This window comes from Nycticebus coucang, chromosome 10 (assembly GCF_027406575.1).
Source record: "Nycticebus coucang isolate mNycCou1 chromosome 10, mNycCou1.pri, whole genome shotgun sequence".
NCBI classification, from domain to species: Eukaryota; Metazoa; Chordata; class Mammalia; order Primates; family Lorisidae; genus Nycticebus; species Nycticebus coucang.
Genome location: NC_069789.1, coordinates 36,254,662 through 36,277,267, shown reverse-complemented (window position 1 = coordinate 36,277,267; position 22,606 = coordinate 36,254,662). Strand labels below are relative to the sequence as shown.

General features: G+C 47.0%; 1 protein-coding gene across 1 annotated transcript in view; it reads left to right on the top strand.

Annotated features, from left to right (window-relative positions):
* Positions 1 to 22,606, top strand: part of CAPN2 (calpain 2) — a 68,368-nt gene that overhangs the window by 19,849 nt on the left and 25,913 nt on the right. Inside the window, exons 3-5 of the mRNA XM_053604890.1 lie at positions 19,858 to 19,976; positions 20,557 to 20,690; positions 21,925 to 22,093. Coding sequence (XP_053460865.1) covers positions 19,858 to 19,976; positions 20,557 to 20,690; positions 21,925 to 22,093 — 422 coding nt within the window. The remainder of the gene's footprint in view (positions 1 to 19,857; positions 19,977 to 20,556; positions 20,691 to 21,924; positions 22,094 to 22,606) is intronic.

The window sequence follows — 22,606 nt, the reverse complement described above, 5'->3', positions numbered from 1 at the left end:
CAGGCAAAGGAAGACAAAAGAAAAACACAGTCCTCTCCCTACGGTACCTTTACCCCACCCCACTCCATCTAAACACTTCTCTTCATTCTAGGTTTTTTTGTTTCTTGGGGTTTTTTTGCAGTTTTTGGCCAGGGCTGGGTTTGAACCCTCCATCTCCGGTATATGGGACCAGCGCCCTACTCCTTTGAGCCACAGGTACCGCCCACATTCTAGGTTTTTAATTTATCTCTCCAAGCCTCTTTTCCCTCTTATTCTTCCATAAATCCAGGGACGGATTCACATCTGGATTCCTGCTCAGGGTGCCTACAGCTAGTCCCCAACTTACAATGGTTCAACTTACGACTTTTAGACTTTATAGTGGCACAAAAGCAATTATACGTTCAGTAGAAACTGTATTTGGGTACAGTTCTGTTTTTCACTTTCAGTATAGTTATCAATAAATTACAGGAGCTATTCAATACTTTATTATGAGATAGGCTTTTAATTAGATGGTTTTGCCTAGGTGTATGCTAATGTAAGTGTTCTGAGCACATTTGAGCCAGGTTAGGCTAAACTACAATGTTCTGTAGGTTAGGTGTATTAAATGCATTTTTGAAGCTTGGTGCCTGTAGCTTAGCGGCTAGGGCACCAGTCATGTACACCAGAGCTGCAGGATTCAAACCCAGCCCAGCCTGCCAAACGACGACAACTACAACCAAAAAATATCCGGTCATTGTGGCGGGCACCTGTCGGGAGGCTGAGGCAAGAGAATCGCTTAAGTCCAAAAGTTTGAGGTTGCTGTGAGCTGTGACGCCACAGCACTGTACTGAGGGTGACATAGTGAGACTCTGTCTCAAATAAATAAATAAATAAAATGCATTTCTGATTTATGATATTTTTACTGACAGTAGGTTTCTTGGGACATAAATTGCCCATCATAAACTGAGAGGCATGTGTGCTTGTCTCTAATCCATTTGGGCATTACCGCCAGGGGTGGCAGCACTGGTGGCAGCAAACAAATTGCATCTAAGTTTTTTTTTTTGTTTTTTTTTTGTAGAGACAGAGTCTCACTGTACCGCCCTCAGGTAGAGTGCCGTGGCGTCACACGGCTCACAGCAACCTCTAACTCTTGGGCTTACGCGATTCTCTTGCCTCAGCCTCCCGAGCAGCTGGGACTACAGGCGAGCGCCACAATGCCCGGCTATTTTTCTGTTGCAGTTTGGCCGGGGTTGGGTCCGAACCCGCCACACTCAGCATATGGGGCCGGCGCCCTACTCACTGAGCCACAGGCGCCGCCCTGCATCTAAGTTTTAATCATGCTGTGGTAGGGTTGGCTGGGATGCAGTGTGAGGACCTGGGAGGGGAACAGTGAGAGGTTAAGAGGGACGAGTCCCCCAAGGAGGACTAAGGAGAGAGATGGAGGGAGGGTGTCCATGGGCAGAAGCAGGAAGGGGTTCACTCTGGAATGTGCTAGTGTTTTATTGTCCCTAGAAGGTCAGGTACGGAAAAGGAAAGAGTTTGAAGGAAACATGCCTTAAATACTCTCAGAGGCCAATCCAGATCCCTAACCTGGCCTAGACATCTAACCTGATCTGTCTAGCCTCAGCCCTCTCCATGCTCAGCATTCAGGCCCACCTGTCTGTCCTGCTGCCTGCCTGCCTGGACTGTGCCCCTCCCTATACCTTTAGGTGTCTGAACTTGACTTTCCCTCTCACCCAGCTCCCACTAAGTCAACCCTGGCCCTCCTACAGTCCTAGTATACCACTTCAGGCTCCCCACTGTCCTCTGCAATCCCTGTTTCCATATCTGTTCCCTGCTGGCTGAGCTGCTGCCTGAAAGCCAGTGCCCTTCTCTAGACCTAAGTAGCCCTGGCATGGAGCAAATGAGTGAATAACAAGAAGCTTGGGACTAGATTAGAGGAAGAAGAGGTACACATACACCTGACTCATGGGGGAGGACAAATGTGCTCAGAAGCAAGTGGGGCCCCAGTTGAGAGTACAGGTGAGAAGTACTGAGGGAGGGGGAACATCAGGCTGGAGCTGGGCTGCTCTCTTCAAGGTGAAGAACTCCCTGATCCTTGTGTGAAGTGTGTGATTGTGCTTGCTTCACTGTGACCCAAACAGACACCGTCCCTTCCCTTCTGCTGAGACTGTCAATAGGCCACTGCACTCTACGCCCTAAGGTGACGAAGCCACAGCTACTACCGGTGTGTGAGCCTGGCATCTTCTGGAATCCCCAGTGGCTTCCTAACTCTGCCCTATGTCCTGTTTGTGAAGGAAAGACAGCAATCTTGGAGGGGAAACGAGGAGAAAACAAACAGCAAATATTTTGCTCTTCTCTTGGAAAACCTCCAGCAGGCAAAAGCATCCCGCTTCCTGAGATGGCCTGAGGCAGCAGCAGCCACTGCACAGAAGTGACCTTCAGGACACAGACACCTAGCTTGGCTCTGGAAATTTACTGACATGGCCCTGAATGAATTTATCTTTTCAGAAGAGGGCCCTGGAGTTTAAAGGAGTCATTCATAAGGCCTCACTGGGAGCGCCTGCCCTCAGAGGAGGGTCTGGGCTGGCCCCTTGTTACCAGTCTTGTCTGAGAGCTGATTGTAGAGGACAGGCCTTGGGTACCTGATGTGTTCATGGCGGAGCCCAGAGAAAGAAAGGCATGCCCTGTCAGAGACAGTCAAGCCTTTATCCAAGTAGCTTGAGTCCAGAAGGGGAAGGTAGCTGGGCTTAATGATTTAAAAGTCTAACTCTAACTTCCTTTTCCTAAACATATTAGAAGGGATGGAAGAAGTTTGAATTTGGAGGGGATTTCCTGGAGGCCCAGATGCAAAAGTGGCTTATGTGATCTCTGCTGGTGCCCCAGTGTGGACCAGAGAGAATGCCTCTAAATATTGTTGAAAGACTCATGTGATGGCTCTTGCCTGTATCCTAGAACTTTAGGAGGTCAAGTTGGGAGGCCAGAAGTTCATGATCAGCCTGAGCAACAGAGCAAGACCTCATTCTCTTAAAAAAAAAAAAAAAAAAAAATATATATATATATATATGTAGCAGGGGGCCTGGTTTTTCACACCTGTACAGGAGGCCGAGGTAGGTGAATTGCCTGAGCTCACAGGTTCAAGACCAGCCTGAGCCAGAGCAAGACTCCATCTCTAAAAATAGCTGGGCACTGTGGCAACTGCCTATACTCCCAGCTACTTGGGAGGCTGAGGCAAGAGAATCGCTGTGCCCAAAAGTTGGAGGTTGCTGTGAGCTGTGACGCCATAGCACTCTACTGAGGGTGACAAAGTGAGAAAGTGAGACTCTGCCCCAAAAATTAAAAAAAAGAAAAGAAAAATTAGCAGGGTATCATGGTAGGTGCCTGTACTCCCAGCTACCCAGGAGGTTGAGGCAGCAAGTTTGTGGTTGCAATGAGCTATTATGATGCCACTGCGCTCTACCTAGCCAGGGTGAGAGAGAGACTGTCTCAAAAAAAAAAGAAAAATAATAGTTGTTGAAACATAAGTAAATTAATGCATGAATGCTTTCCTGCCATAGGCACAAAAACAGTGAACTTTCCCTGGGAGACCCATAGCCAAGGCCTGAAGGGAGAGAAACTGTTACAAACTGCCACTCAGGAAAAGGGAGGCAGGGGCTGGGAGCCTGAAGGCCCTTCGAGCCTTTGTTATGTAAGGGGACAAAGCACAGAGGGACTGCAAAGCCAGCTCCACTCCAGAACCTGCAGTTCTCAGAAACACGAGATGAAGGGGGTGACCTTGCTGCACCCTGTGCAGAGCTCTCCACTGTAGGGTTTGGGATTCACGCCCTCCTCAGTTCTCATCCTTTACCTTTATTTCTTCCAGTTTGGCCCCCCTGTTATTCATGAAGAAGAAGAGCTTACTGAGGCTTAAAGTGACAAAACAGACCCCATAAGCACTCATTCACTCACCCTCCCCCCACCCCACAACTCCCTCTCCTCACCCCCAGCTGGGCCATGCCGCACCCTACCCTTTCCACTGTTGTTTAGGACAGCGGTTCTCAACCTGTGGGTCGCGACCCACAGGAACTTCATTAAAGGGTTGCAGCATTAGGAAGGTTGAGAACCACTGTTCTAGGACAACACTGCCAAATGTGGCCAAGGGTCACCATGTAATGTACTCTCGGTGGAGGCTTCACTTCTCCTAGGTCTCAGTTTTCACCCCTCATAAAATCAGAAATTAAAAACAGCAAACACTTAGAGACACTGTTCTAAGTGCTTTACATATTTTCTAACACTTAATTCTCAACTCCATGACACAGTTCATTTTTCAAACCCATGTTATATATGAGGAAACTGAGACAGAGGTCACAGTCTCTCAGGTCAGAGCCAGGGTTTGAACTCCGCCTCTTGGCTGTCAGTGTTTCTTCACCTTTTTGGGTGGAGATAGCTGAGAAACCTGACTGCTCTCCCTTTAAAAAAGCATATATTTGCATACATGCAAAATACGCACAAAGTGTTTGGGGCTCCAGATCTCTGAAGTGCACCACGGATCCCCAGTTTTCTGTCTTTCATCTGATCCTGACAGTTCCCAGGATATGCTTGACTATTATCTCCCTTCCACAGCTGACAGGAAGAGAAATGTCCTGGCACATGCCACCTTCCATGGCAGGATTAGGCCTAATGCCAGGTCCTCTAACCCCCAGCGGTGCCCAGTCCCCCACCTCTGGGCAGGCCTCCAGGGGCTCCTCCAGTCTCCCATTCTCCAAGTTTTGTAAATTCAGCTTTAACCTAAAAATGTATATCTTAAGTAGTTTAGGCAATTGATTTTGAAGATTAACTTTTGAATTGGAATGTTGTTTGGGGTCATGGGTAATGCTGATTATTATTGTTTAAGATAAAAATTGAGCTATGACTTTTACTTTGAACTTTTATGTATAAAACTGTGATTTTTAGAAATGGAAGAACAGAACAGTCTTGGAGAGGCTACTCTCATGGTTCTCCAGAATCCCAGCTTTCTGACAAAGTTTGGTGGACCTATCCCTGTCTCTGCATATAGGCTGACAGTGACAGGTGGCCGGACTCTCCGTGGCGAGTAGCAAGACCTGACCCCTGAGAGCCTGCTGTTGTAAGGGAGCACATCGCCCCACCTGCACTGGCCCCTTCACCACCCAGCCTGACCAGCGCCCCTGCTGTCATTTACCAGGCCAGGGCGGACCTGCCTATTGGGATTGTTTGCCTCTTCCCAGCACAGAGCAGACAAACAGGTGCTGAGATGGTGTAGAAAGGGTGGCACATGGCTCTGGGGAGGAAGGAAGGTGGAAGGTAGATCCGGGGAGAAGGGGGGGGCTAGGCTGGAGGAGCAAAATTAGCCAAAGAGGAGTGAGAGGATAGCCAGGAGCCTATAATCTGAAGAACCCCAATAGGGTGGAGTCTGGAGCTACTGCAGTTGCCTTCTGATCCCTGGAGGCTAAAAGGTGTGTGGGGAGGTGGCAGCTGGAATGAGAAGCAAGATTCAGAACCAGAGAGCTCAGTTCCTTGAGGGATCAGGCAGCAGACCAGCCTTTGGTGAGACATGCCACTGGGAAAAGGCAGAAATCTCAGTGCTAAACTAAGCAGAAGATAGATGGGCAAGTTCACCTCTGAGGACCTGGACCACCTCACCTGGGTAATTTCCTTTCAACATTGCTGGCTCCTAACTCCAAGAATCCTTCATCTCCCAACTTGCCTTGTAAACCCGCTTTCTGTCCCTTTCATACTAGAGCATTTAAATCACAGGGATCCCTTTCCTGTGGTATTTGCAGCCCAAGTGTGATCTCTAATGGCAGGGTGAAAGGCTGTTTTCAAAATTAAGACTAGATGTAACAGAGGTATGTAGAGGAAGGGGGCCCCTAAAATCCTATCCTGTTGTTAGGATGGGAAAGCTCAGTAGGTGCTCCACAGAGAGAGCGCGTGGAAGAGAGTGGGGAGAGAGAAAAAAGAACAGGGAGACAGCCTGGTATCCCAAAGAAAGGAAGAATGCCAGCCCTGAGATCAAGCAGCTAGAAAGAGAAAGAAAACAGCAATTGTTACCAAATTAACAGGATATTGTGAAATCATTGCATCTGCACCTCCAATCTTTTTAGCTGCTGGATGATCAGCAGCTGACATGCCCCTGGAGGCAGATTTACCACAGGTGTTTCTGACCCTGGGGCCTGACATTTGCACCCTTTTGTTCCTCCGGAAACTCCAAGCCTGTGGAACAGGTTCTCAAAAGCAGTGAGAGGGTGACTGTCAAAAGAAAAATTTACATTTCCTTCCAGTCAGTTCTTTTCAGTGGTTTGTGAAAATGTAATTCTACAGGGTGCCTGCGAGCAAGAGAGAACAGAAATCAAAGAGAGATTGATTTTTAGCCCTTGCTGAAAAAACTATGAGTTAATAATTTTTCTGTTATTTCACTGTGGGCAGCCCCCACTTGACTAAGCATGAGACTGGTGGGGTACCCAAGTGGGCTTTTCCTGTGCAGGAAAGTAGGGCAGGAAAGCCCACCAGCCTCCCTCCCCAGCCTTTCAGGCCCCTGGCAGTTGAATGTCTTCCAGGACAGAAGCTTAGACAGGTGTGGGGACAGCCTGGCCCATGGAATGGGCGATCTGTTGAGCCTGAGGTCAGGAATTTACCATTCAGCCCAGGAACCTCTGGCCAGGGCCATGTATGCTGCATTTAGTAATAGATGTGGGCAGCAGCATCACTGGCAACCCACTCCCTCTCCTAGGGAAGCACAGAGTCTGTTCCATGGACAATCAAGGTCCTGTAGTGACCCTGCAGTGGCACTTGTCCTGGCACAGGGTGCTGGACAGGTAAAGGTAGGCGTGAGGCTCCCAAGGTGAGAAAGGCAGGTAAGAGATGATGAGTGACAAGTGACTCAGGATTTGTTAGTATTTACAGATATGCCTTGCCTTATTCCAGAGACGTTAGACCCTCATAAAAAGAAAAGAAAAGAAGGGCAGCGCCTGTGGCTCAGTGGGTAGGGCGCCAGTCCCATATACCGAGGGTGGCAGGTTCAAACCCAGACCCTGCCAAACCACAACAAAAAAACAGCCGGGTGTTGTGGCGGGCGCCTGTAGTCCCAGCTACTCGGGAGGCTGAGACAAGAGAATCACCTAAGCCCAGGAGTTGGAGGTTGCTGTGACCTGTGATGCCACGGCAGTCTACTGAGGGTGACAAAGTGAGACTCTGTCTCTAAAAAAAAAAAAAAAGAAGAAGCAAAGAAAATATACAATAAAACCACGTACTACTATAAAGTAAAACAATCTGTTCTTAAAAAAAAAAAAAAAAGAACAGGGTAAGCCCTACATTTAGTGTTCATGCCCAAGAACCTCGAAAGAACCTCACTGTCCTCCCCAGGGAAGGGCAGCCCAGCTTCCCAGAGAACCCACCAGTGTTACCGGAATTTCTTTCTTCAGTAGGTCCTTGGTCTCGGAGATTTGAAGAATGAACTCACAAACCACAGATCAGGGGTAAGACAGGATTTATTAGACAGAAGAACACAGAAGGATTAAAAAGCACCGGAGTTCTGGTGCTCTTGGGGAAGACCCAAGTTGGAAGTCTTTGAAAGGGTCCTTTGTCTGGGGGTATATATTATATTTTGGCCAGGACTTGGTAGGTGGAAAAACACTTTTTTAAAGTTAATGAGTATATTAACTAATGAATGCAGTCCCTCTGCTGGAGCAAGGTTATTAGGCCTTTACAGTTTTCCCCTCTGGGAAGGAATTAGGGTGTGGCTCCCTACTCAAGGTGGAACCACCCAAAACTTTTCAGACTGTTTTGTTCCTGACCTTGCTAGAGCCCAGAGGGTGTGGCCTGGAAAGGGCAGCCTGTTTGTGCCTAGAGATGGGGGTCTGATTTCTGAGCTTACCTGGGCCTAGAGAATAGAAAGGGGGGGGGGGTCCACTGAGTGGGGAAACCCTTTATCACCAGGGTGAGCCAGTTGCAAAATGACACCCACACACACACTGAGTGATCCAGCATTTCCAACGGCCTCCACAGGCAGGGGCCTTGTGAAATGTCCAGGGTCAAGGAAGTTTGAGAAAGAGTCATCTTATGCCCCCTCTGTGAGCCCTAGGAAAGTCATCATGTGAATTTATTGAAAAGCTCTGAGAGGACGAGCACAGTGGCTCATGCCTGTAATCCTAGCACTCTGGGAAGCCAAGGTGGGTGGATTGCCTGAGCTCACAAGTTTGAGACCAGCCTAAGCAAAAAGCAAGACCCCCCACCTCTACTAAAAATAGAAGAACTGAGGCAAGAGGATCACTTGAGCCCAAGAGTTGGAGGGTGCTGTGAGCTTATGAGGCCAGGGCGACAGCTTGAGAGTCTGTCTCAAAAAAAAAAAAAAGAAAGAAAGAAAGAAAAGATAAGCTCTGAGAAGTCCTTGCATTTGACCTGGTTAGCTTTGCATTTTCCAAATTTACTTGTCCATGAAACATTTTCTCAAGGAATACCTGTTCATTTCTTGAGAAACTAGGATACACTTTGGAGCTACACTTGAATAAGCCAGTTCACTGCCTATTTGTTCTTATTTCAATATAGACCAATTATTATGGAGATTTCTACCAAACATTAATTTTCATTTTAGAATAATTGATATTAAGCTAATCTTTCTGACTATAAGTACTAACATAATCAGTTATCTATCGACAGAAATAAACTGGTCCAAAAACCATAATGGTCCAAAACCCATAATCCAAACACACAGAAGAGGACATATTGCTCTTCTGTATAATACATAATCCAAGATTTGGATTATGAAGAATGGAATTATCAAAGGGAACAATACTCTGTGTTCCCCCATTTTTTCTTTTTTCTTTTTCTAGTTTTCCTTTTTCCTAATATTTTTCTTTTTGGCATATCAGGCATCCTGTTCTGCACCTTGCTTTGTTTTACTTAACAGACCTTGGAGATCATTTCATATAAATAAATAGCATCTTCATACATAGAAATTCATTGCAGAGGTGTGCCACAGTTTATCTCACCAGTCCCCTACGCATGGACATGTATGTTGTTTCCAGTCTCGCTAGTACAACTCATGCTGCATGGCATGTGTCATTTTTCATGTGAGAATGTCTGCAGGGCAGATTACTAAAAATGGCATTGCTGGTCATATTGATGACATTGTCAAATGGTCTTTAGAGAGTCTACCAGGGTCTCTGTGCTCCTTGACCTGGTTTATTCCCTGCAGCCTCTCCAGATAAGCACATTTTCGGATCATTGCAATCTGAAAGTGAAAAATCATATCTCTATGGCTTTAATTTATATTTCTTTTATAATGAATTAGGGTGAATACCTTTTAAAATGTCCCATTTATCCATCAGTATACTTATGCACAAGTTCTATACTATTTTGTCATGTTTTAATTTCTGATAGAGCTAGACTTCCTTGCCTTTTAGATTTTTTTCTGACTGTGCTTCATATTTAATTTTTCCTTATAAACATAGAATCAGATAAGTTACAAATTTGAAAATAATCCTATTTCTATTATTTTTATTGGGATCACATTAAATTTATAGATACAACTTAAGAAGTGCCATTTTTATGGTAATTACTCTTTGTAGCCAAGAATATAGTTGGTCTTCTAAATGGGGTAAATGAGTGTCCAAGCCCCTCCAGGCAGCCTCTCAGAGCACCTGAAGTTAGTTAATAAATGGCAGACAGCTGACAAGGAGCAGACTGCTGGACAGACAGACTGCTGTTGGAGACAAACAGCTTATGTCTGGGGGCCTCTGTAATCAATCCTAGAAGGAAGCATAGCTGAGACCCTGCCAGAAGAGGGCCTGGATCTGTGAGTTGGGAGCAGCTGTCAGGATTCTAGAGCTGGGAGTGCATTGCATACAGGTGTCACCTTGAGGGAGCAGTGTGGCCCCACTGAAGGAGCCAGGAGAGAAACACCTTAATCTCTCACCTCCTTTCCTCTGGTCCCCAGAGCTCCCACTGGCTAATCCCACCAGCAGCCAGGGACCTCAGGGGCCCAGTGAGGTTTTTTGATAGCAGCTTCTAGACAGTGAGCAGGATTGGAAGGTAGGGTCTAGACACAAGGAAGCAACCATATGGTATCTGGCACTCAACTCCAGCTTACTATGATCATGGGACTCAAGTCCCCAAGACAATAGCTTCTACTCTGAGATAAATGGAGTAATTAAAGATCAAAAATTTGTCCATGGCTCAGCGCTCATAGCTCAGTGGTTAGGGAACTGGCCACATATACCAAGGCAGGCAGGTTCAAACCTGGCCTGGGCCTACTAAACAACTATAACAATTGCAACAAAAAATAGCTGGGGGGCGGCGCCTGTGGCTCAAGGAGTAGGGTGCCGGTCCCATATGCCGGAGGTGATGGGTTCAAACCCAGCCCTGGCCAAAAAACCACAAAAAAAAAAAAAAAATAGCTGGGCATTGTGGCGGGTGCCTGTACTCCCAGCTACTTGGGAGGCTGAGGCAAGAGAATCATTTAAGGCAAGTTTGAGGCTGCTGTGAGCTGTGATGCGACAGCACTTTACTGAAGGAAACATAGTGAGACTCTGTGTCAAATAAAAAAAAGAAAAGTTGTTCAGGGGTAATCCAGTATACACAGACTTTGTACCTAGGCAGGAAGGCTAAAAATGTGTGACAACTGCCTCCAGGAGAGGCAGGCAGGAATTTTGGTTGTGCGAGGTGCACTGTTAAAAGACAGTCTTATGAGGTGGCCCAAGGTGGTCTGGGTGGCCATTCGACCCTCTCCTCTGTCAAAATTTTGTGTGTGACTAGAGAGCAGGACCAAAACAATTAAATAAACAAAATAACTAAATACAATGAGCACCAGGAGAACACTATTTGCCTAGGTGCAGAGTCTCCTGTAGATGCGTATGTGTACTTTAATACCTATACGTCTTTCTTTTTCTAGCCCCAACCTTACAGAAGAGGCCTCAATGACTGGGAGGCACCCTCTGGGGCTTACCTGCAGCTAAACTAGCTAGAACCATAGGGTTTATGGCATCCAAGTTAAATAAACATGGTAGTCCCACCCCATAGGATTAACCAGCCTGTTTTGATCTGGACCTAACTGGCAGTGCTGGGAGGACATGCAGTGGACTGATCCAATCAGGGCAGCTGTCTGGGAGCAAGTCACTGCAGGATTTTCTAGAAGAGAAAGGTTTTCATAAATGATTTTAGGGAAGGTAGATTCTGACCTTGATGGGGAGAACAAGGATCTGAACCCACAGGGGGAAGGGTGGGACTGAGTAAGCAGCTTATAAGTCTGTAGAACAGGTTTCCTCCTCGGGAGAAACCAAACCCTCCTGTGGACAAGGGCAGTCCGGTGGATCACAGTGCAGCCCAGACACTGAGAAGCATAACTGAGTCACCTCTCAAGTACAGAATACTCCATGACAGTGTTCTTTGAATGAGGTGAATTAAAAATTGACACCAGCCTATTTGCAAAGGAGACTGTTTTAATTGTACATTAAAAGTGCACATGTCCTTAGACGAGGTAGCATGAAAAAATATAATAGTTGTTTTTAAAAAAAACAAAAAAAAAAAGCATGGGCCCTGCGCGGTGGCTCACGCTTATAATCCTAGCACTCAGGAAGGTCGAGGCGGGTGGATTGCTTGAGCTCTTAAGTTGGAGACCAGCCTGAGCAAGAGTCTCTACTAAACATAAAAAAAGTGGAGCAAGAGAATCACTTGAGCCCAAGAGTTGGAGGTTGCTGTGAGCTGTAACGCCATGGCACTCTTATCCAGGGAGACAGCTTGAGACTCTGTCTCAAAAAAAAAAAAAGCATGTGTATTTTTTATTTATTTATTTATTTTTGAGACAGAGTCTTACTTTGTTGCCTTCTGTAGAGTGCTGTAATGTCACAGCTCACAGCAACCTCAAACACTCTGGGCTTACGTGATTCTCTTGCCTCAGCCTCCCAACTAGCTGAGACGACAGGCACCTGCTACAAACGCCCAGCTATTTTTGTTGTTGTTGTCATTGATGTTTAGCTGGCCCAGACCTGGTTTGAACCCATCACCCTCAGTGCATGTGGTCAGTGCTGTAACCACTGTGCTATGGACACCACCCAAAAATGTCAGTTTGCTTTTTTTGTTTTTTGAAGAGACAGAGTCTCACTTTGTCGTCCTCCCTAGAGTGTCATGGTGTCACCCTGCTCACAGCAACCTCCAACTCCTGGGCTTAGGTGATTATCTTGCCTCAGCCTCCTAAGTATCTGGGACTACAGGGGCCCACCACAATGCCCGGCTATTTTTTTTTTACTGTGGTTGTCGTTGTTTGGCGGGCCCAGGGTGGGTTGGAACCCACCAGCTCTGGTGTATGTGGGCTGGCACCCTAGCCACTAAGCTACAGGCACTGAGCCTAAAAGCATGTGTCTTGCACAGACAGACCTGATGGCTACTCATCGGTGGGGACCTTTGGGTGAGCAACTTAAACCTGTTTAAACCTCCTTAAACCTGTTTCCTCAATTATGAAGTGGAATGAGAATAGTATCTACTTCGGATTGTTCAGAGACAATGAAATGATAACCTGATAATGTGCATAAAGCTTAGCACGCGGCCTTTGTGCACATAAAGTGCTGTAATCATGTTGCAGAACTTGTTACTGAGAAAACTTGTATGAGCAGATAATAAAATAACTCAAAGAAATCAGAATAAAATAAGTAAAAGAAATCAGCTGGGGGCCAGGCGTGGTTGCTCACGCCTATAATCCTAGCACTCTAGGAGGCAGAGGCGGGTGGATTGCAAGAGCTCACAGGTTCGAGACCAACCTAAGCCAGAGCAGACCTTACCTCTAAAAGTAGGTGGGCATTGGGTGGCACCTGTGGTTCAGTGAGTAGGCTGCCGGCCCCATGTACCTAGGGTGGCAGGTTCCAGCCCGAACCTGGCCAAACTGCAACAAAAAATAGCTGGGCATTGTGGCGGGCACCTGTGGTCCCAGCTACTCAGGAGGCTGAGGCAAGAGAATCGCCTAAGCCAAGAGCTGAAGGTTGCTGCAAGCTGTGACATCACTGCACTCTACCGAGTGCGACAAAATGAGACTCTGTCTCTTCAAAAAAAATAAGGGCAGGGTCTGTGGCTCAAAGAGTAGGGCGCTGGCCCCATATACCGGAGGTGGCGGGTTCAAACCCAGCCCTGGCCAAAAAATAAAATCTGGAAAAAAAAAAAAATAGCTGGGCATTGTGGCAGGCACCTATAGTCCCAGCTACTTGGGAAGCTGAGGCAAGAGAATTGATTGAGCCCAAGAGTTGGAGGTTGCTGTGAGCTATGATGTCATGGCACTCTACCAAGGCCGACAAAGTGAGAGGAGTCTCAAACAAAGTAAAGGGGCAGTGCCTGTAGCTCAGTGGGTAGGGAGCACACCACATACACTGATGCTAGCGGGTTCCAACCCGGCTAGGCCAAAAACAACAATGACAACTGCAACAACAACAACAAAATAGCCAGGCATTGTGTGGGTGCCTGAAGTCCCAGCTACTTGGGAGGCTGAAGCAAAAGAATCCCTTAAGCCCAGAGTTTGCGGTTGCTATGAGCCATGACACCACAGCAGTCTTTGGAGGGCGACAGCTTGAGACTCTTATTTCAAAAAAAAAAAAAGTAAAATAACATAAAGAAAGAAATCAGCGGGGTAAAAAGGAGCTTCCCAACTTAGTTCCAAACATTTTACTGGTTTAGAAGAGAATTAAGGAATCAGAAGTGTAAAATGGGATTTCAAATGCTCCTGCCTTATTAGAAATCAAGATGTTCTTTAGTAGCTTCTAAGCTTCCCTCAACTCCAGAAATGTACATAATTCTTGTTCCCTCTTGCCTTTGCCATTGTCTTGGCTGTGCAACAGCAGACCACCATGTTGTTCTGGTGAATAACATTACATAGAATAGGTTATGTGCTTTAATATTTCATAAGCCAATGGGTATTCAGTTATTGAAATATATAGTTTCAGACCGGCCTGAGCAAGAGTGAGACCCCCATCTCTACTAAAAATAAAAAAATTAGTTGGATGTGGTGGCAGATAACCTGTAGTCCCAGCTATATGGGAGGCTGAGGCAAGAGGATTACTTTAGCCCATGTGTTTGAGGTTGCTGTGAGCTAGGCTGAGCCCAGGCTAGAGTGAGACTCTGTCTCAAAATATAGTAATAATAATAAATAAATATATATACTGGGCGGCGCCTGTGGCTCAGTCGGTAAGGCGCCGGCCCCATATACCGAGGGTGACGGGTTCAAACCCGGCCCCCGCCAAACTGCAACCAAAAAATAGCCGAGCGTTGTGGCGGGCGCCTGTAGTCCCAGCTACTCGGGAGGCTGAGGCAAGAGAATCGCTTAAGCCCAGGAGTTGGAGGTTGCTGTGAGCTGTGTGAGGCCACGGCACTCTACTGAGGGCCATAAAGTGAGACTCTGTCTCTACAAAAAAAAAAATAATAAATAAAATAAATAAATAAATATATATGTATCACACATATATATGATATAGAATTTAATGAAGCTGCCAGCTTTTTACCTTTCTTGTTAAATTTGAATTGCAGTTAGATATTTCTTTTCTTTTCTTTTTTTTTGCAGTTTTTGGCCAGGGCCGGATTTGAACCTACCACCTCCGGTATATGGGACTGGCACCCCACTCATTTGAGCCACAGGCACCACCCTGCAGTTGGATATTTCTATAGTGGATCTCTCCTTAATTAAAGGAATCAGATACTCTTAAGCAAAAAAAAATTGTTATCAGAGTATAGATTTTTTTTTTTTGGTGACAGTTTCACTTTGTCACCCTTGGTAGAGTGCTATAGCGTCATAGCTCACAGCAACTTCAAACTCCTGGGCTCAAGTAATTCACTTGCCTCAGCCTCCCAAGTAGCTGGGACTACAGGCACATGCCACAAGGCCTAGCTTTTTTTTTTTGTAGAGACAGAGTCTCACTTTGTCACCCTCAGTAGAGTACCATGGTGTCACAGCTCACAGCAACCGCTAGCTCTTGGGCTTAGGCAATTCTCTTGCCTCAGCCTCCCGAGTAGCTGAGACTATAGGCGCCGGGCATGACACCCAGCTATTTTGATGTTGTAGTTCAGTGGAGGCTGGGTTTGACTGCCACCCTCAGTATATTAGGCGGGCACTCTACTCACTGAGCCAGAGGTGCCACCCCTGGCTATTTTTTTAGAGATGGGGGTCTCACTCTTGCCGGGGCTGGTCTTGAACTCTGTGAGCTCAAGCAATCCATGCACCTTGGCCTCCCAGAGTGTAGGATTACAGGCCTGAGCCACCTCACCCCTCACCTGTCCACCACTTTCCCCCAGAGTTTAGTTCTTAAAAGCTAAGAATTGTTTCAGAGGATGTGCATACAAAACCTGCCAATTTTCTACTCTAGACCTCTTGAACTTCAGTTTCTTCATCTCAAAAGGGGATGATAATAATGGAAATCATCTTATAAGATTTCTGTGAGGGGCGGCGCCTGTGGCTCAGTCCATAAGGCACCGGCCCCATATACCGAGGGTGGTGGGTTCAAACCCGGCCCCGGCTGAACTGCAACCAAAAAATAGCTGGGCGTTGTGGCGGGCGCCTGTAGTCCCAGCTACTTGGGAGGCTGAGGCAAGAGAATCGCTTAAGCCCGGGAGTTGGAGGTTGCTGTGAGCTGTGTGACGCCACGGCACTCTACTGAGGGCCATAAAGTGAGACTCTGTCTACAAAAAAAAAAAAAAAGATTTCTGTGAGGATTAAATAAATGTGTACAATGTTCTTTGTAAACTATAAAGTAGTATACAAGCATTATCTACTTGTTAGTTTTTTTTGGGGGGGTTTGCAGTTCTTGGCTGGGGCTGGGTTTGAACCCACCACCTCTGGCATATGGGGCTGGCGCCCTACTCCTTGAGCCGCAGGCGCCATCTTTTTTTTTTAATTTGCTGATGGAAAGATATATATTAGAAGTTGAGAGATCCAGGTTCTGATCCTGGTTCTGTCCCTTCCTGGGGGACAGTTACTCAAGCAAGTAACTTAGTCTCTTACAACCATAGTTTTCATCATCTGGGAAATGTTCTAGGATTATGAATCCTTTTAGATGAAACAAGTTAGTTCATAATAGCAAGATATGAAAAAAGCAATCCCGTCCAAACAGCAATGGGAAATATTCCACTGGGGTAACTAGGAGATTATGTTTTTGGGACATGAAGAAATAAAACTGGAAGCCCCGAAACAGGGGCACTGATTTCTGGGATGAGGCAAGAGCACCCAGGTCTGGTGGTGAGCAGTCATCTGAGATAGGTGCATATTGGCAGTGCACCTAGTTATATGACCCATAAAAATAAAAAAATAGTGCCACTGTGAAGCCAACCTTCATGCACTTGGTCAGAGTCATTATCTCATGAATAGCAGCATAGTTGGCCATGACTTCAAGATTATGCAGCAGTTGACTGGTCCTACAGACATTCTTTCATGGTGCCTACATACTTACATGATGTAAAAACATCTATTCGTGGGACCAAGGGAACTAGAACAGGAAGGGTCTAAGATGGCCTCCCCTGGAGTCAGACTTAGTAAACCTTAGGAAGATGCTCTGGGATTTGATAGGAAACAATTAGGAAGTGTGGAAGCATTTAGTTCAGGAGTCCTATATCTGGAATTCCTATACTTGGGTCCATTCTACCCATAAATCTTTCTGTCTCCATTGGTTGACAGACTCCAATCCAAGCAGTTTGCAAGATGCCTATACAATCTCAAATAAGCACAATCAAATAAGAATCACAGGCATCTGCAGGATCTTAAATGAGGCCTCAAGTCATGAAGTGGCCCAATGTTAGAGGAAGAGGAATGGGTTGAGGAGGATGATCTCATGACCTCAGGAATGGCTGGCACGTGGTGAATTTGTCCTCCAGGATGGACAGTATAAAGTCAGATGAGAAAACAGCGGCTGCTTAGAAAAGGACTGAAGGCCATCTGTTTTACTCATCACCTGCTCCACATCAGGTGCCCCCATGGAATTAGGAAGAAAAAGCCCCTCCGGACACATGTCTATCCCCACCAGAAAGGGACACCTCAGCTTCTTCCCTCTACCTGGAGCCAAATGCAGGCACTGCCAAATTTCTTCCCACGCACCTTCTTCTCAACATGTCAGAGTCTCTAGTTTGGTTTATATAAAGCCCTCACTAACCTAAAAGATTGTCTCCTAGATCTGACAGCTATCTACATTTTTTTTTTCTTTTTGTAGAGACAGAGTCTCACTTTATCGCCCTCAGTAGAGTGCTGTGACGTCACAGCTCACAGCAACCTCCAGCTCTTGGGCTTAGGCGATTCTCTTTCCTCAGCCTCCTGAGTAGCTGGGACTACCTGCCACAACGCCCGGCTATTTTTTTGTTGCAGTTTGTCCGGGGCCGGTTTTGAACCCGCCACCCTTGATATATGGGGCTGACACCCTCCCCACTGAGTCACAGGCGCCGCCCAGCTATCTATATTTTTTACACTTTTTCTTGCAGCTGTTTAACTGTTGGCAGTGCCCTTAAGCTCTCTCGGCCTTTTTATACTCCAGAGCATCTTCCTAAGGGTTACTGAGTCTGACTCCAGGGGAGGCCATCTTAGGCCCTTCCTGTTCTAGTTCCCTTAGTCCCAAGAATAGATGTTTTACATCATGTAAGTATGTAGGCACCAGGCAAGTATGTCTGTAGGACCAGTCAACTCCACTTTAACATAGAAATGGTCATAGTACAGTCCTCATAGAGCTGTGGTGAGAACTAAATGAGACCGTGAATCCGAAGCCCTCAGGACAGGGGCCAGCACATAGGAAGAGCTCAATAAATATTAGCTACTGCCCAAGTTCCCCTCGCAGTAAGGTGGCAGGAACTTGTAGCCCTGCACAATGGGTAAGGAAACAGGGAAGTTATTAGTTCGTGAAACTGAAAAGTCCAAAGCAGGTCTGACTTCAGGTACAGCTTGATTCAGGAACTCCATCTCTCGGCTCTCTTCCTCTTTGTTGGCTCCATGCTCAGACAGGCTGCTCCTCTCATAGAAGCGAGGTGACCCCAGCAGCAGCAGCCCATACATCTTTATAGTCTCAGTGCAGTAGAAGAGGGCACCAGTCCAATCTCCCACAAGCCCTAGTAGGAGTCTGCTCACACTTCACTGGCTCTGCCTGGGTCACAGCACGACCAACCACTGGAGCCAGACAAATGTGAAGTGTAGATTCCTCAGGCTGCCTCTGGAATTGGGGGCAGTGTCAGTGCAAATCTCACAGCTTGAAAATGCAGGAAGGGGGGTGGCGTCTGTGGCTCAGTGAGTAGGGCGCCGGCCCCATATGCTGAGGGTGGCAGGTTCAAACCCAGCCCCGGCCAAACTGCAACAACAACAAAAAAAAAAAAGAAAGAAAGAAAATGCAGGAAGGGAATGCAGGGAAAGTCATCTCCCAGAGGGACATCAGTGTTACCAAGAAGAGAGCAAATGGCTGCTAAGTGGTATATCCACAGCACCAAGGCATTCATGCAGTTTAAGGAGCAAAAGGATTTCTTTAACTTCTGTTGGTTACCAACTGACCAGTTAAGGAGAGATGTGTGTCTACCTACCACAAGACTTGTCACTAGCATATATGGCCTCAAACACCTTATATACAATCATGCCTAAGTGTTAAGAGGATGGTCTAGTTTAAGAACTATCAGGATGCTGGGCAATCAATCAGAACTTGAAGAATTTAGTGAACTTCAATAACACTTTTTTTTTTTTTGAGACAGAGCCTCAAGCTGTCACCCTGGGTAGAGTGCTGTGGCATCACAGCTCACAGCAACCTCCAACTCCTGGGCTCAAATGATTCTCCTGCCTCCACCTCCCAAGTAGCTGGGACTACAGGTGCCCGCCACAACGCCCGGCTATTTTTGGGTTGCAGCTGTCATTGTTGTTTGGCGGGCCTGGGCTGGATTCGAACCTGGCAGCTCAGGTGTATGTGGCTGGTGCCTTAGCCGCTTGAGCCACAGGCGCCGAGCCCACTTTTTTTCTTTTAATAACACTTTTGATAAGCCTGTCAATTAGCAAAAAATAAGTCCAACAGACTCATCTGAGGCTATTTCCTATTATTGTCATAGGAAAATGTACATTCCTTAAGAATGGAGTAACTTCTTTATCCTCTTCCCAGACCCCTCCCCTTCATTTTCCTTTTGTAGTAGACATGATCCCTGGCTGCAAGCCATCTGCTGCTGTCACCAGCATCAGCTTGCTTCTAACTATGTGAAATGACTGTGGTACTTGCTGTGCTGCGCACCTAACAGGTGCCATCTGGGTGCTGAGTGCTTTCCATACTGCTCTCATTTATCCTCACATTTATCATGTCACAGGAGAGGGTCCTGTGATTTCTCATTGTCCCTATCTTTGTCCACCCTCAGAAGTGACCTCTGCCCCTCCTCACGGGACCCTTGGAGACAGTCGGCCTTCTGCTCTGACCCAGGGCTATTTCATCTGCTTTGCCTGTGTTCCCTGCCATTGACTTGTTTCCTGGTGCCTCTGCCCCTGCCTCTGAATCCTTCCCACCTATCACTATGTTTTCTTCTCTCTCAGACTCCCCTTGAAAGTCTGTGTCCTCAGAAGCCTGTGCTGTCAGCTAGATTCTTCCACTCTACAGATGCTCCCCACCGAGCATCTCCTATGAACCCCGCACAGGGCTAGGCTCTCAGATATAGGTCAGCCACTGCAGAGTCCTGATCTGTCCAGGAATGAATTTTTCCATCTTGACTCAACCACAGCTGAACAAAAACATTTTTTTCCTCCACATTTCCCTCAGTATAGCACCCAAACCCTCTGCCCTACCCCTCAGGTAATTTCTGCCTAAAATATCATTCTGTCTATTGAGGGGTCATCTTAGGTTTCAAGACCCCAGAGGTCCCCACCTCTTTTTGAGATCTTTGATCTCAAAACACCCTCTGATTCTGAGCCCTCTCTAGTGAGAGCTTCTTATGTGGTGTTCACAGGTGACTGCTGGCTGCTGGCAGCCATCGCATCTCTCACCTTGAATGAAGAGGTCCTGGCTCGAGTGGTCCCCGTAAACCAGAGCTTCCAGGAGAACTATGCAGGGATCTTCCACTTCCAGGTAATTCAGTGGTTTGTTCAGGTTTCTCCTTAGCCAGCCCTGGGAGCTAGGAACAGCCCACTGGCTTGGCTGAGTTCATTGGTCCCTGGTGTTGGGAGACTCCCAGGACCAGTGTTGTTCTTCAGGGGACACTGAGAGAGAGCAGGAAGCTCCTTGGGACCCTGTCAGTGTGGCATGCAAGAGGGAGATAGAGTAGGGTGTTAGGAAATAATTCACAAGTTAAAAAAAACCTTTATTATTTGAGGTTTGAGACAAAATGTTAAGGTTTGCCTCCTTTTATGCTAGAAAGTGAGAAATAATATTTTTAAAAGACTAAGGTGCAGGGCAGAATGCTAAAGAGGTGGATGTGGATTTGGAGGGATGGACAAGTGCCTCCACGATCTTTGCTTCCTTAGCAAGGACCCACCTGTGGCAGGAGAGTTAAAGGAGGCATCACCTCGGAGGATAGGCTCATGGAACCTGGGCCAAGAGGCCAGTATGGCGGATGGAGAGCCAGGTCCAGCTGGGTCTCAGGGTCCCAGTGCTATATCCAGCTCCTCCTCCAGCCCGCCCCACACCACCCCTCTCTCTCGTCCCACAGTTCTGGCAGTATGGTGAGTGGGTCGAGGTGGTAGTGGATGACAGGCTGCCCACCAAGGATGGGGAGCTGCTCTTTGTGCATTCGGCTGAGGGAAGTGAGTTCTGGAGTGCTCTGCTGGAGAAGGCCTACGCCAAGTAAGTGGCTGTCCCCAACCCACCCCCACTTGCCATGCTGCCCCCACTGCCCCAGATTCAGGAAAAACAGGAACCATTCAAGGACTCCTTTGAGTAGAAGTCCTGTTCTACAGGACTGTTTTGGCTAAAATTGGGCTCTGAGTTCAAGGAGATAATTACACACTGCTAATGGCAGCTAATGCTATTTTTAAGCAAGTACACAGGAACAAGTCCTGGCGCCAACTGTGCAGGCTTGAGAAGGAGTTCTGCTTCCTCGGCCGGACATAGTTTACATTTTTATCAACTCTAAGCAGAGTTTTTGCCAGTGACAAAACTACACATTGCAGAGGTAGGAAAAAGTGAGAATTTGCCCTGAATATATGGTATTGCTAATTAGAAATGGTTTCCCCATTTCCCAGCTGCTTCCCACCTGGATTGTCCAGAGGTGAGTTTCTCCAGTGTCCAGGGCTGCCCCTCTCAGCAGGAAGCCCCAGGCCAGCCCTGCTGCACAGTGGTGGTGTTGGCCATGCTGCCTGGTTCCCTCTGTGAAACTGGCTCCACTCCAAGGCAGCAAGTGGATTTCTGTTCCTTACAGTCCCATGCCAGGAAGGAGGCGTCGTGTGTACATGCCCAGCCGTGAGAATCTAGGGTCTGAGTGATGCTTCTAAGGACTCCAGCATCAGTAATCAGAAGCTATATGCCCTTGCCAATATAGTGCTGGTTTCTCAGGGAAAACCCTTTTTTTTTTTTTTGGAGACAAGGTCTCTCTCTGTCACTGAGGCTGAAGTGCCATGGCATCATCACAGCTCACTGCACCTTCAAATTATTGGGCTCACATGATCCTCCTGCCTCAGCCTCTTGAGTAGGTGGAACTACAGGAATGCGCTAAAAATTGCTTTTGGTATTGTTTTCTTTCTTTAAGCTATAAATGCCAAACAGCAAATTAGTAGACCTCCCTTTTCCTGTCAGGATGTAGAGAGAAGCAATACGGGAGGTTGGTCCGGATAAATCACTAAGGTCATTCTAACTCTTAGGTTCCATGAGATTTTTTTTTTTTTTTAACTTCACAAAGTACCAGGGAAATGGTAATTGTTAACATGATTCCTTGCCTTTTTGGGCACCCTGAGTTGGGGACAAAGGCAAGCGAGGGTTCCTGGAGCAGCAAATGAAGGGGGCGTCAGGAGGTGAGAGGTGGTACTTTGAAAGGTAACAGCATGAGCAGTGTCAACGGTGGCAGCATCACCTTCTCATGTAGGATCAATGGATGTTATGAAGCGCTCTCAGGGGGTGCTACCACTGAGGGCTTCGAAGACTTCACTGGAGGCATTGCTGAGTGGTATGAGTTGAAGAAAGCCCCTGCCAACCTGTTCAAGATCATCCAGAAGGCTCTGCAAAAAGGCTCTCTCCTTGGCTGCTCCATCGATGTAAGGCCCACACTCCCCACCCCCTCCCAGTCTGTTAAAGGGGGCCCTCAAAGTGTCCAGGAAAACCCACCAGCCCATTTACAACGTAATGCACCCCTTTCACGGGGAGGGGGGGCCAGTGGAAAATTTCCCTTCCAAGTGGATGGAAGAAAAGGCATACAAATTTATGAGCACGTGCCAGGGTGTGGTGGGGCAGGGAGCAGTGATCATCCTCCCACACTGAGCTGTATGATGGCTATAGACTAATTTTTTTTTTTAAGAGTGCGGTGGCGTCACAGCTCACAGCAACCTCAAACTCTTGGGCTTAAGCAATTCTCTTGCTTCAGCCTCCCAAGTAGCTAGGATTACAGGTGCTCTCCACAACGCCCAGCTATTTTTTGTTGTTGTTGTAGTTGTCATTGTTGTCCAGCAGGCCCAGGCTTTGAACCCTCCTGCCCTGTGTATGTATCCAACACCATAGTGGCTGAGCTACAGACAGTGAGCCAGACTTTTTTTTTTGAGACGGTCTCACTT